We start from the raw sequence: 12017 nt of genomic DNA, 5'->3' as shown, positions 1-12017 counted from the left end.
TGGTGAGGACCATTGTGTTCTTTATGATGTTACACACTATTAACCAGAAAGCAGAAATAAGCCCAGCGAGGCACAGGAAGTGGTATCCAGTAATCAATGGCCAATGTCTTTCTGGTAATTCCTTTTGCTATTACATCTGAATGGCCGTGGTTCTTTTGATCCCTGGTTCCCTTAGTTCTTGTTTGGTTCTTCCCCCTCCTCTGTACATCCTGAGAGGTTTGATATGTGGGGGAGCTTCTCTAGCAGCATCCAAAGAACACTGAATCTCCAGGTGTCTGAGTATTGTGGAACGTTACTTCAACTGTCCGTAGATCTCTAGGTAGCGGCTTCTTTTGCTCTCGCCCTTCGGCTCGCGCCGCAGGCTCATGCCTACAGGATGTTGAAGGCTTAAATACCTGGGGAAAGAGGACAGGTTGCTTGCAGCTGCTGGGGACGGAGGGCAACAGCGAACACTCACAGGACTCCTCCAATGCAACCCCAACCCTCTCCTGGCCAAGGTGCCTCTAGAAGCCTCGTTTTAAATACCTGGGGAAAGAGGACAGGTTGCTTGCAGCTGCTGGGGACGGAGGGCAACAGCGAACACTCACAGGACTCCTCCAATGCAACCCCAACCCTCTCCTGGCCCCACCAATGCTTCAGAATGGCCCCGTTCAGAAGACACCGTAAACCATAACTTTAACCACAGTGAATAAGGCAAAAAGCCTTATTCACCATAGTTAAAGATGTGGTTTAACTGAACAGGACCTTTTTAACTAAGTCATTGTTACATGCTAGTCAAGACTAAATCCCACTGAAAGCCATGGACCATCCTTAAGCATGGCTAACGGAAGCCTTGTTGGCATTGCTGGGCCTGAGTTGTGACCGTTTTTGCTGCATTGTGCCCTGGGTTATGGCTGTGGAGTTGCCTGCTCTTTGCTCCTTCTCTCACCTTATCGCAACTTCCACATCCCATGTATTTTACCTTCTTTAACGTGTCCAAAGACTTTAACCCTTTCCTAGTTCTGGATCCGTAACCTCCCCGCTGTTGTCTCTATCAGCAACCGAGAAAAAGGAAGGATGCTTTTGAACCTTTAGATGGCACATTTTCCTACCTGCCATGTTGACACAAAGTATCCAGATAAGACAACTAGAAATATTTCGCATAGAAATATTTCGCAAATCACAAGGGAGACTAACTCCGATGCTCCTAACTGATCCGACGTCTGGTAAGGAATAAGTAACAGAATTGCGATGATGCAAAATTGTTTATTTCCATCCCTATGGTAACCCTGGGAATTATGAGGTGGGGGCAAGGGGAATATTCAGAATGGAATATGATGATGAAAGATGATGTCATGGCGGAAGGTGGAAGAGCAAACCAAGGGCTACCACCAAGAACTGAGCTAGACAGGGAAGAGGATTAGTGGTTCACCCTACCTGGTAGAAAACTCACCTTCACAGACTCCCTATCTGTGTCTGTCAATCAATTATCTTCATCTGACCTACCTTACAGGGTTGTTATAAAGATTTATGAAGTATTAATGCTCACAAAGTGCTCTGAAGGCTTAAAAGTGCTATATAAACCTCATGACGCTGTTCATGATCATAATTATAATAAAGAGGAATTGTGCCGCATTAGGTTTATGCCGCATTCACCTTAGGGTACCCACACAAGTCATCTATTATTTCCTCTTCTAAACCATCTCTTAAGGAGACCTCTGCCAACCACGCTGCAGGTAGAAAACTGCAAAATACCTCTTTTCAAGCAGGAGACCTACAGAAATGGTTGCAATGCGCACTCTGGCCACAAAGAGGCAAACTGGCTCAAAAACATTGCCGTCTGTGCAATAAACAGGGCAGAGTGCAGATCTGTGACCTAGTTCGCACAATCAGTAAGCAACCCTTAACAAGCCATCCTGCAACAGCCCATGGGCTCTGTGTGGCTTGTTGCCCACAGCAATGAGCCACCCTGGCCAGGATTGCATGACACAACAGGCTGTGCTGCCAAGGGTAATTATGTTTATCTGTGCCCAGTGACCGGCAGGTGCAGCCTAGTTCTCAAGCTACCATGGCTTTTTAACTCCCTGCAAATCATGCAAATCCCATCTATATGTTCTAGCCAGGAAAGAGGCCTTAAAGTTGTACTCTTCATTCCAGAGAAGACCACAGTGTGCCCTCTCATTATTTGTCAGTTTACAGCATTTATATACCACTCCACATCTAAGCAGATTATGGAGTGGTGAACAATGAAGGATAAAATAATAAAACGATAAAATTAAACGCTTGATTAAAAATTGTAATGTTAAAAACAGAGTACCAATTAAAAAAAACATGGCTGATCTTTCAAAGGACATGTATAGGAGTGGATCCCTTAGAAAAGCATGTGCCTGTGATATAAAGTATTCCTTAATCAAACAATGTCTGGATGGTTTAATGAGATAAATGTATATCCCTGTCCTAATACTAAAATTTATATACAAAAATGTATCTCATTAAACCATCCAGACATTGTTTGATTAAGGAATACTTTATATTACAGACACTCAGTTTCCTGGGGGATCCACTCCTATACATGTTCCTTTTGTGAGGGCTCCTCTCTTCATTTCCTGTCACTTGGTCTGTCAAAGAAGGCTTCCTGGAACAGAGCTGTTTTTAGGAGGCACTGGAAACAATACAGTCTCCCCCTTGACTTGACGTTAGTCCTGGGAAGCAGCGGGGTCTGTCCTCCCAGTGCTCCCTGGTCCCCTGGATGATGAAAAAAGGAATTGGGCATGTTTCCTTAGAGCCAAACGCTTTGCGAACCCAGCCAGAGCATCTTCCAAAGGCCTGCTCATGCTGAGCCGAAGAGGACTCGCTGCTCAGGGTGCAGCCCACTGGATGGATGCAACCGGCAGGGAGCCAGAAACTCTAGCATCCTTGTTTCACTCGGAGAAAGCTGAAGGGCGAGATAAATGGTGATCGCCGCCGGAGGTCTCAGGTTGCTCGCGTCACCCTCCCGAACTCGCCCTCCCTTGTCAGGGTGTGAGAAGGTCATTCCCCCCAGCTGAAAAGCAAACATGCCCAATGTGCATTACAGGTGAAGGAGCACAGCTAAGCTGTTGAGCAGATTGGGAAGGCAGTGTTATGCAGGCCACCCAGCCTGCGCGGCGTCTAATCGTTTGGACAGCCCAACGCAGGTCTTAATTTCGTCTCCAGAAGCCGGGGGACGGAGAGGGGAGGGTCCCTTGCAGGGCAGGGTGATGTCGAAGTGCAAGGCAAATAATACTCTTGGTTTCCTATTGCTTCATAAATCTTCCTTTTGCGGTGGCTGAGGGGATCCTGGGGTTCCAGCGTAGTCAACGGCTACTCAAGTTTCCTAAAGATGTCGCTCCGGATGCAAAAACTGACTGCTGCCCAGGGTTTGTGGGGAGATCCTTCTGAATTATTTGGACTACTTTCCCCAACCTGGTGCTCTCCGGGTGTGTTGGACTACCATTCCCAGAATCCCCCAGCCAGCTATTCTGGGAGTTGAACTCCCACACTTGCAGGGCACCAGGTTGGAGAAGGTTGTGTTTGGAAGTGGCAAGAAGCAGCTAAAAGCATTGGAGGAACTGTTCTCCTAATTAGGGCCGGCCCTACCATTAGGTAAAGTGAGGCAATCGCTTCAGGCAGCATAATTGGTAGGTAGCAGCAAGGCATTAGAGAGAACCGTGTGTCACATGGCCTGATCGGTGCCCCCTATAGCCTGCTGCCTGCAAGTGCAGTGGAGGACCAGGTCCGGTCATTAATACAGAGGAGTGATTCAGTGGCCAGCAGGGCAGGTGCCAGACTATTTTGCGCCCTAGGCAGGTGAGCTGGGCACGGGGCGCCATCTCGCTTGCCCAGCCGAAGCGAAGCCAGGACCCTGGGGTGGGGGGGTGGCTTCGGAACAGTGTGCCCGGCCGGAAGCTGCTCTGGGAAAGCGACTCCCAGGAGCGCCGTTCCAAAGCCACCGCCCCACCTCACCCTACCTCAGCATTCTGGCTTCGCTTTGGCGCCCACCCAGCCGAAGAGAAGCCAGGGCACTGGAGTGGGGTGTAGCGGGCGTGGCTTCGCTTCGGCTGGTGGGCACCCAGCCGAAGCAAAGCCAGGACCCTGGGGTGGGGGTGTGGCTTCAAAACGGCGCGCCCGGTCGGAAGCCGCTCTGGGAGAGCGACTTCCAGGAGCGCCGTTCCAAAGCCACCGCCCCACCCCACCTCACCTCAGCATTCTGGTTTCGCTTTGGCGCTCACCCAGTCGAAGCAAAGCCAGGACACTGGGGTGGGCAGGTGGCTTCGGAATGGTGCGCCCAGAAGCTGCCCTCTCAGAGCTGCTGTGGGAGAGCAGCTTCCGGGTGCCGCCTGAGTGGCCTCTATGGTAGCACCGGCCCAGGTGGCCAGTACACCTGGTGCCTGTGTGTGTAATGGGTTTTTGCTTCAGGCAGCAGACCCAGCCCTGTTCCTAATACGCACCCTTGCAAACTGAGTGCTTCGAGCCAGGATCACAAAAAAGGAGGGGGAGGATAAGGGGGAGGAATGCATTTACTGCCTTTATTCCAAAGGCAGTCTGCAAGCCTTCATTCACTTACTTGGGACGAAGCGCCGCTGAATTCAGGTGACCTTACTTCTGAGTAAATCGGACAAGGAAGGACTCAGCTGCAAGTCTCAAGCTGCAATCCACGCACTTGCCAGGGAGGAAGCCCCACTGAACTCATTGGGCCTTACTTCCGAGTAGAAGTGTCGGACCACAAGTTCAATCATCCCCAGCGAGCCCGCTGCCTGCTGAGGATGATGCGAGTTGTAGTCCAACACGCTGGCTGGGTTTGTTGAGAGTTGCTGTCGAACACATCTGCAGAGTGCCAGACTGGAGGGCTGTGTGCAGGTGTTCTTCGGTGGGGGGTGCAGGTGTTCTTCGGTGGGGCTTCCTCTCAGGTTAACTGCGCAGCCCCAAATCGCTATTTCCTGCAAAGGAGCTCAGAGTCAAAGAAGCAAGGATGCGATGATCCGGGGCGCACCACGGAGATCCGCGGCGGGCGGGCATCTCCAGAGGAGAGGAGGCCCCCGGGAGGCGTTGCCGGCCGCCGAAGGCACCAATCCCCGGCGAGGGGCTAGCCGAAACTCCCCCCCCTCGCCCCCTCCGGCAGCCCTTATAAGTGACCGTCCGGCCGCCGCGGGAGCCGAGCCGAGTGGCCAACTTTCTCCGCCGTCGGAGCGCACGGGGGCCCCCTGCCGGGCAAACCGCGTCCGCCCCAGCGCCACCCGCCACGTGCCGGGGCTCATGCAGGGAGCCGGGCAGCGCCTTCGCTCTCCCGGCCGCCAGCAGCAGCAGCAGCAGCAGCAGCTCCTGCCCGCTGAGAGGGGCGGGGGTGCCGCTGCTGCCGCCGCCGCCGCCTGCCCTAAGCAGCTGACCTCTTTCCTCATCCAGGACATTCTGCGCCATGCTGGCGAGGCGAGGCGGAGGGGTGGCCGGGCTGCTCCGGGCTCTGAGCCGCAGCAGGCGCAAGAGCCGCGCCAAGGAGGGGATTCTCCCGCGGAGGCGACCCCGAGGGATCTTCTTCTCCCGGTTGGAACCATCAAAGCCCCCGAGACGGATGCAGCAGGTAACGGCATCCTAACTGTTTGGAGACGTGTGCTCTAGTGGTTAGAGCAGGCTTCTCCCTTATCTGTTGCCCTGCGGATGCTTTCGACTTCAACTCCCAGCAGCCCCAGCCAGCACGGCCAACGGTCAGGAATGCTGACAGTTGTGGTCCAAGACATCTGGGTTAGGGTAGCGGCGTAAAGTGGGGAGCCCCGGGTTCAGATCTGTGCTCAGTCTCGAAACCTGTTGGGCAAGCCGATTTTTCAGCCAAGCCTACCCTGCAAGGTTGTTGTGGAGGGGCTGGGATTAAAAATAGCCAGGAAGACGCTGGAAGTTTTTCTGTGCTCTTTGGTGGCAAAGCCAGATCGTGGAATGTAAGGCCCGGGGTGGGGGTGGGTGCAGAAATGGCTTCACCGCAGGGAGAACTTTCTGCTGGATAAGAACCTACGGTGGGTTTCATATGCTAGTAGCAGTTATTAGCTTGGAGCACATCTAGACATGCGTCTTGGTAGATCCTCCTGGAGTGGTAGAGTACCACGTCAAGTTGCAAGATGGGCCCAGTGGAGGCTGCTGGCTCCGATTTCATTGGGGGGCACTGAATCCTATCCCCCCAATAGGTTCAGCGCCTTGGACAGCTCCTTGAGAGTTCCAGCTGGTTCTGATGGAAACCCAGAATGGATTCACAGCCCTGCCAAAATCGGAGTGCTTGTGGCTGAGAGGTGGTGACCTGTCTAGAGTCTCTAGAACAGCCTTCCCCAATCTTGTCCAGCAGCCAGCATGGGAGTAATTCTGGGAGTTGTAGTCCAGAATATCTGGAGGGCACCTGGAGTCTTTTGGATGTTTCGGGCTACAACTCCTATTATCCCCTTCAAAAGCCTTGACAGATAAATGTTTTCTTTTGAGGTTGTTCCCGGGGACAGAAAGGGGTCAGGGGGTGGGGGAGCTTGGAAGCGACAAAGAAAGAAGTTTAGGAGCAAAATGGAAATGTTTGCAGCATAGACTTGACATGAGATACTAAATGAGGAAAAACAAACTGAAGCTGAATCCAGACAAGACGGAGGTGCTTGCTGTCAAGGGCTCTGACCTAAGTTTGGAAGTGTGTCAACCAGTTCTGGATGGGGCTACACTCCCCCTGAAAGATTGTGTTCGCAGTTGGGGGGTGCTCCTGGATCCGGCGTGCCAAATGACAGCCCAGATAGATGCGATGGCCAGGAGTGCCTACTATCAGCTCCGGCTGATACACCAGCTGCGCCCCTTCCTAGAGTCAGAAGACCTAAAGACAGTTGTGCACGCACTGGTAACCTCAAGGCTTGACTTCTGCAATGCGCTCTACATAGGGCTACCATTGTACCTAGTTCGGAAACTTCAACTAGTTCAAAATATGGCAGCCAGGTTGGTCACCAGCATATTACCCCAACATTAAAATCACTCCACAGGCTGCCAATTAGTTTCCGGGCAAAATACAAAGTCTTGGTCATTACCTTGCTACATGGTTTGCGTCCAGGTTACCTGCAGGATCGCCTTCTCCCATACTGTCCGTCCCACACACTCAGGTCCTCTGGGGAGAAATTACTTCAGTCAGCCAAAACTAGGCTGACATCAGTTACTCAGAGGACCTTTTCTACTGTCACCCCCAGATTGTGGAACGGCCTGCAAAAGGTGATTTGTAATATTAACTCTCTCTGTGATTTTAAGACAGCTTTGAAAACTAGCCTTTTCTGGCAGGCCTACCCAGAACCAGATGAATGTGTAATCAAGTATTTTTAAGATGTGTTAATTCCTGTACTAATGTTGTTCCCTGCCTCAATCCAAAGGGAGAGGCAGGTAAGAAAAATTATTATTATTATTATTATTATTATTATTATTATTATTTATGGTGACCATCTGAAAAGGAGGACAGGTCTCCTGTATCTTTAACAGTTGCATAGAAAAGGGAATTTCAGCAGGTGTCATTTGTATATATGGGGAACCTGGTGAAATTTCCTCTTCATCACAACAGTTAAAGCTGCAGGTGCCCTGCCCTCTTTTAAATCTGGTCACTCTAGTATAGCTCCTGCAGCTTTAACTGTTCTGATGAAAAGAGAATTTCACCAGGTTCTCCATATATACAAATGATATCTGCTGAAATTCCCTTTTCTATGCAACTCTTAAAGATACAGGAGACTTGTCCTCCTTTTCAGATGGTCACCCTATTATTATTATTATTAAATGTACATCTTGACTCATTGAGTGCTTACTCTTAACCAAGCTTGCTCCTAATAAGTGTGCATAGGATTGGAGCAGGTGATGGTGTTTCAGGATCAGGGAGAAATTTTGACCAATGTTCTTTGACAGTGTTTTTTGCCTTCCCCAAAGTATGTGGCTGGATTCACTTCCTTGAGCTACCTTGAGATGTATTTACTCTGGTGACTTTGTTCTGCCTATAATGCAACTGTTTATTTGTTTATTAGCCTTTTGAGCTTGCTCTTCCTCCAAGGAGCTCACTGAAAAAGATCATCAGGTCTTAGGCAATTAGAACTATTCTTCACTGTTTTTATTGATGATTGGAACTGTTATTTTTGGTCTATACCCAAGCTGGGTAGTTTGCTCGTAATATACTCAGTACGTCACTCTGTAAAATAATTTGTTGATTTTATTTGTTTGCATTTTTAAACAATGCTCCATATTATTATCTGCTTTTCTATCCCACTGTTGCCCCCAATTGAGCTGAGGGTGACATACACTGATTTGGGTTTAACTCATTTAATCCTTGCAACATCCCTGCGAGGTACTTTAGGCGTTGAGACAGGGAGTTGCTGAAGGTCATAGGGTTCAAGGTCAGATCGCTCCAGCTAAAATCCAATACCCTCATCGCTACATCGCACTGCACATATGTGTGCATGTGATGGCAAAATTGTGTGTGTGTGTGTGTATGTGTGTGTAATATCTGCATTTCTATCCCGCCCTTGCCCCCATTTGAGCTGAGGGTGGCATACACTGGGGTTAACCTCACAATATCCCTGTGAGGTAGGTTAGGCTGTGAGTCAGTGACTGGCTTGAATGTGCATCTCCTCAGCGAAAATCCAACACCCTAATCACTGCATCACACTGCACATATGTTTGTATTTGACTGCAAAATCTGTGCAGAGGTGGTGACACTGGCCAAAGAGGAGCTTACAAGGTAATATTAGCCTTCGGGGGCCCAGCAGGACAATTCCTTTTCACTCCTGCTGCTGGTCAGCTGGAGGACCATTCCCACTGTTTCTGGCCCCCTCAATTTGGTGCTTATTGCGTGAGACATTAGGGTGTGCCTTAGCATACCGGCACACCCCTTGTGCATGCTGTGATCATGTGTATAATGTTATTCTCCTGGTCTTCTATATCGCTTCCAAGCAAAGATGCTTGAGAAATTCTGTCTTTGCAAATTTTGATGTGAGATCACTAGATCAGCACCTCCTGAGTGAAGGTGTGGATCGGAGAGGGGCCATGGCTCCAGGGTAGAACACTTGCTTTGCATGCCAAAGGTCCCAAGTTCAATCCCCGGCTTCTCCAAGGACGGTGGGGAAGGAATCCTTCCTGAAACCCTGGAGAGCCGCTGCCAATACTGGACTAGATGGACCAAGGGTCTGATTCTGTATAAGCAGCTTCCTATGTTGCTACAGAACATAATATCCTTCATCTTCACACGTCTCTCTATTTCACGGTGCAGCTCTCAGCTCAAAAGGACCAAAATGTATAGTTTGGGATAAAATACATTTAGAAAATAATAGCTAGAGATTAAAAAATAACATTTAGACACATGTACTTTGTTTGTTTGTTTTAAAAAAAACATATTTAAGAAATACTTAGTACAAATGATCATGCAGGTTTGTTTATAATTGCAAATTAATGCAGAATGAAACCAACTTCTTTTTAAAGGACTAACTGAATATGCTCATACATAGGGTGACCATATGGAAAGGAGATACAGGGCTCCTGTATCTTTTACAGTTGTATAGAAAAGGGGATTTCAGCAGGTGTCGTTTGTATGCATGCAGCACCTGGTGAAATTCCCTCTTCATCACAACAGTTAAAGCTGCAGGAGCCCTGCCCTCTTTTGTATCTGGTCAAGAGGCCAAGGCTCTTGCAGCTTTAACTGTTTAATGAATAGAGAATTTCACCAGGTTCTCCATGTATACAAATGCCACCTGCTGAAATTTCCTTTTCTATACAACTGTAAAGATACAGGAGCCCTGTCCTCCTTTCCATATGGTCACCCTTATTTATTTATTTATTTATTTATTACATTTTTATACCGCCCAATAGCCGAAGCTCTCTGGGCGGTTCACAAAAATTAAAACCTATCATACATAACAGTTTAGTTGCTACAACATGCTCTCAGGTTCTTAGGAAATGCAGTGAATGGAAACTTAGGCAAAACAATAAGGGGGTACATGTGAAACTGACATGGACCAGAAACAGACTCATCCATCCATCCCTGTTTCCAAGGGCTGGATCCAGAACCATCATACTTGCAAGCAGAAGGATACTGCTTCCGGAATGGGGCTTCGCTCTACTCGCCCCTGAAGTCCCCCATCCAGATCTGTTCCAGGGGTCCCTCACATTTGGAGGGTTTGCATGGGGGGGGCCAGTTGAGGGGAGGGTGGGAAGTCACATTCCACAAGCAACATCTTTCTGTCAGTAGAACAGTGATTCTAGATTCACCTCAAAGTGTTCTTCTTCATCAGAGATTCCCCCCCCTCTTTTCATATTAGTAAAAGGATAATGGCAGCATGGTTTGATGTGGTTGTAACTTTCCCTTTTGCCTCTTCCTAGAACCACCTGCGGAGACCTGCCTGTCCAACTGTGAGAGCTCTCCCAAGTCCTCACTGAGACCCCTGAAGCAACAGAAGCGCTCGCGGGCCGCCTTCTCCCATACTCAGGTCATCGAACTCGAAAGGAAGTTTAGTCACCAGAAGTACCTGTCCGCCCCGGAGCGAGCACACCTAGCCAAGAACCTGAAGCTCACCGAAACCCAAGTGAAAATCTGGTTCCAGAACCGAAGATATAAGACCAAGAGGAAGCAGCTTGCCACAGAACTTGGTGGACTCGATAAGAACTCTGCCCTTCCGGTCTTCAAAGAAAATGACTTCTCCAGGGCTACCCTGGCCCTCTCTGTGTATCACAACTACCACTACAATCCATACTTATACTACTTGAACGGCTGGAGTCCAGTCTTGTGGTAACTGATGCTGAGTGATCTAGTTGTCACATAGTCTAAAAGCGCTCATCGCCCACCACCATCCGGCCACTGGCGTTGCTACAGTGGACTAAATACCCTGCCAGGCTTTGCCAGAGATTTTTGACATCCCTTTTCCTCCTCCATGCTGGACCTCCAGGGGACTTGCAAGATACTCTAGATCTAAAGTATAGCTTGCCCTGTGCAAAGTGCAGGACTACCCAGATGGACTATGCTTTTTTTTTTTTAGTGCCAAATAAATTCAATAATATGCTACTCTTGCCGGTGTCGCAAGGAATCCAGACGTCTTTGCTTAAAGCCAATGCTGCAACGCAGTGCCCCGATGGTCCGCCAAGCTGTGTTCATGTGTAGTGAACACTCTCCTACCCTGCCATGAGAAAGACATTAAATAATGAAAGGCTAAAGTACCCATGGAAGAAGCTGCCTTGCTGCCAAGGAGAGATCACAGCTCCCAATTAAAACATGTGCTGTGCATGCAGAAAGTGCCACGTTCCTTGGAATCTCTAGCTAGAAGGTTTAGGTTGCACAGATGTCTTCAGCCTTTTCAGATCTGGGAGGACCCACCTTTGGTCTGAACTTGCGTTTGTGGGTCTAGTGCTTTTAAAACACACACAAATTCTCCATATCTTTGTATGATGGCAGTGCTGCTATTGCAACCCATCTTGGGTCAGGCTGCAGCCCAGGTAGGGGTTCTCACCCACCATTGAAGACTAATGGCATAGCCCGGTTGGAAAAGAACCTGGAGTGTCTCCCAGTAGGGGGCAGGGCTAAACACAAAGGGGTGGGGCTAAAATGATCAAAAAAGCCACCATACTTTAGTTTAAAATTCTTACTGTCTGTAATTAAGCCTTAGGAGAAGTTTGTAGAATTTGGGGGGGGGGGGAACTGCGCAGGAAACTACCCAATGATCAGCAGTTAGGGAAAGGGGGTGGATCCAAGGGAACCTAGTATGGACATCTAGGGAACCCCATTGGGGTGAATAGGGACACCGGTTGGGCCCTATTTGTATTCAGCCCAATACAAATGCAACCCCCGAGACCTCCTCCGAAATTTAAAACCTGCCTTTTCTCTGAAAGAGCTTCAAGCCCCCTTTTTAGAAGAACGGGTCTCTCCTCCTGTGTCCATCTGTTGTGGGAGTACATGTGTAGCCCCCTTTAAACAAGCTGTAATCTACATCTGGAGGGCACAGAGTTGAGGAAGTCTGACATGTGTGTTTACTTTTTAATTGTATGCATGTTTATCCAGA

At 49.1% G+C, this 12017-nt stretch overlaps 1 protein-coding gene across 1 annotated transcript; it reads left to right on the top strand.

Moving 5' to 3' along the window:
• The first annotated feature begins 4974 nt into the window (after window positions 1-4974).
• NKX3-1 (NK3 homeobox 1) lies at window positions 4975-10757 on the top strand. The gene is made up of 2 exons (XM_063139478.1): window positions 4975-5575; window positions 10348-10757. The coding sequence occupies exons 1-2, from the start codon at window positions 4975-4977 to the stop codon at window positions 10755-10757; spliced, it is 1011 nt and encodes a 336-aa protein (XP_062995548.1).
• Window positions 10758-12017: the final 1260 nt, after the last annotated feature.

Source organism: Elgaria multicarinata, chromosome 12 (assembly GCF_023053635.1).
Source record: "Elgaria multicarinata webbii isolate HBS135686 ecotype San Diego chromosome 12, rElgMul1.1.pri, whole genome shotgun sequence".
Classification (NCBI taxonomy): Eukaryota; Metazoa; Chordata; class Lepidosauria; order Squamata; family Anguidae; genus Elgaria; species Elgaria multicarinata.
Note: the sequence above shows the minus strand (reverse complement) of the source record. Positions and strands in the feature narration are given on the sequence as shown.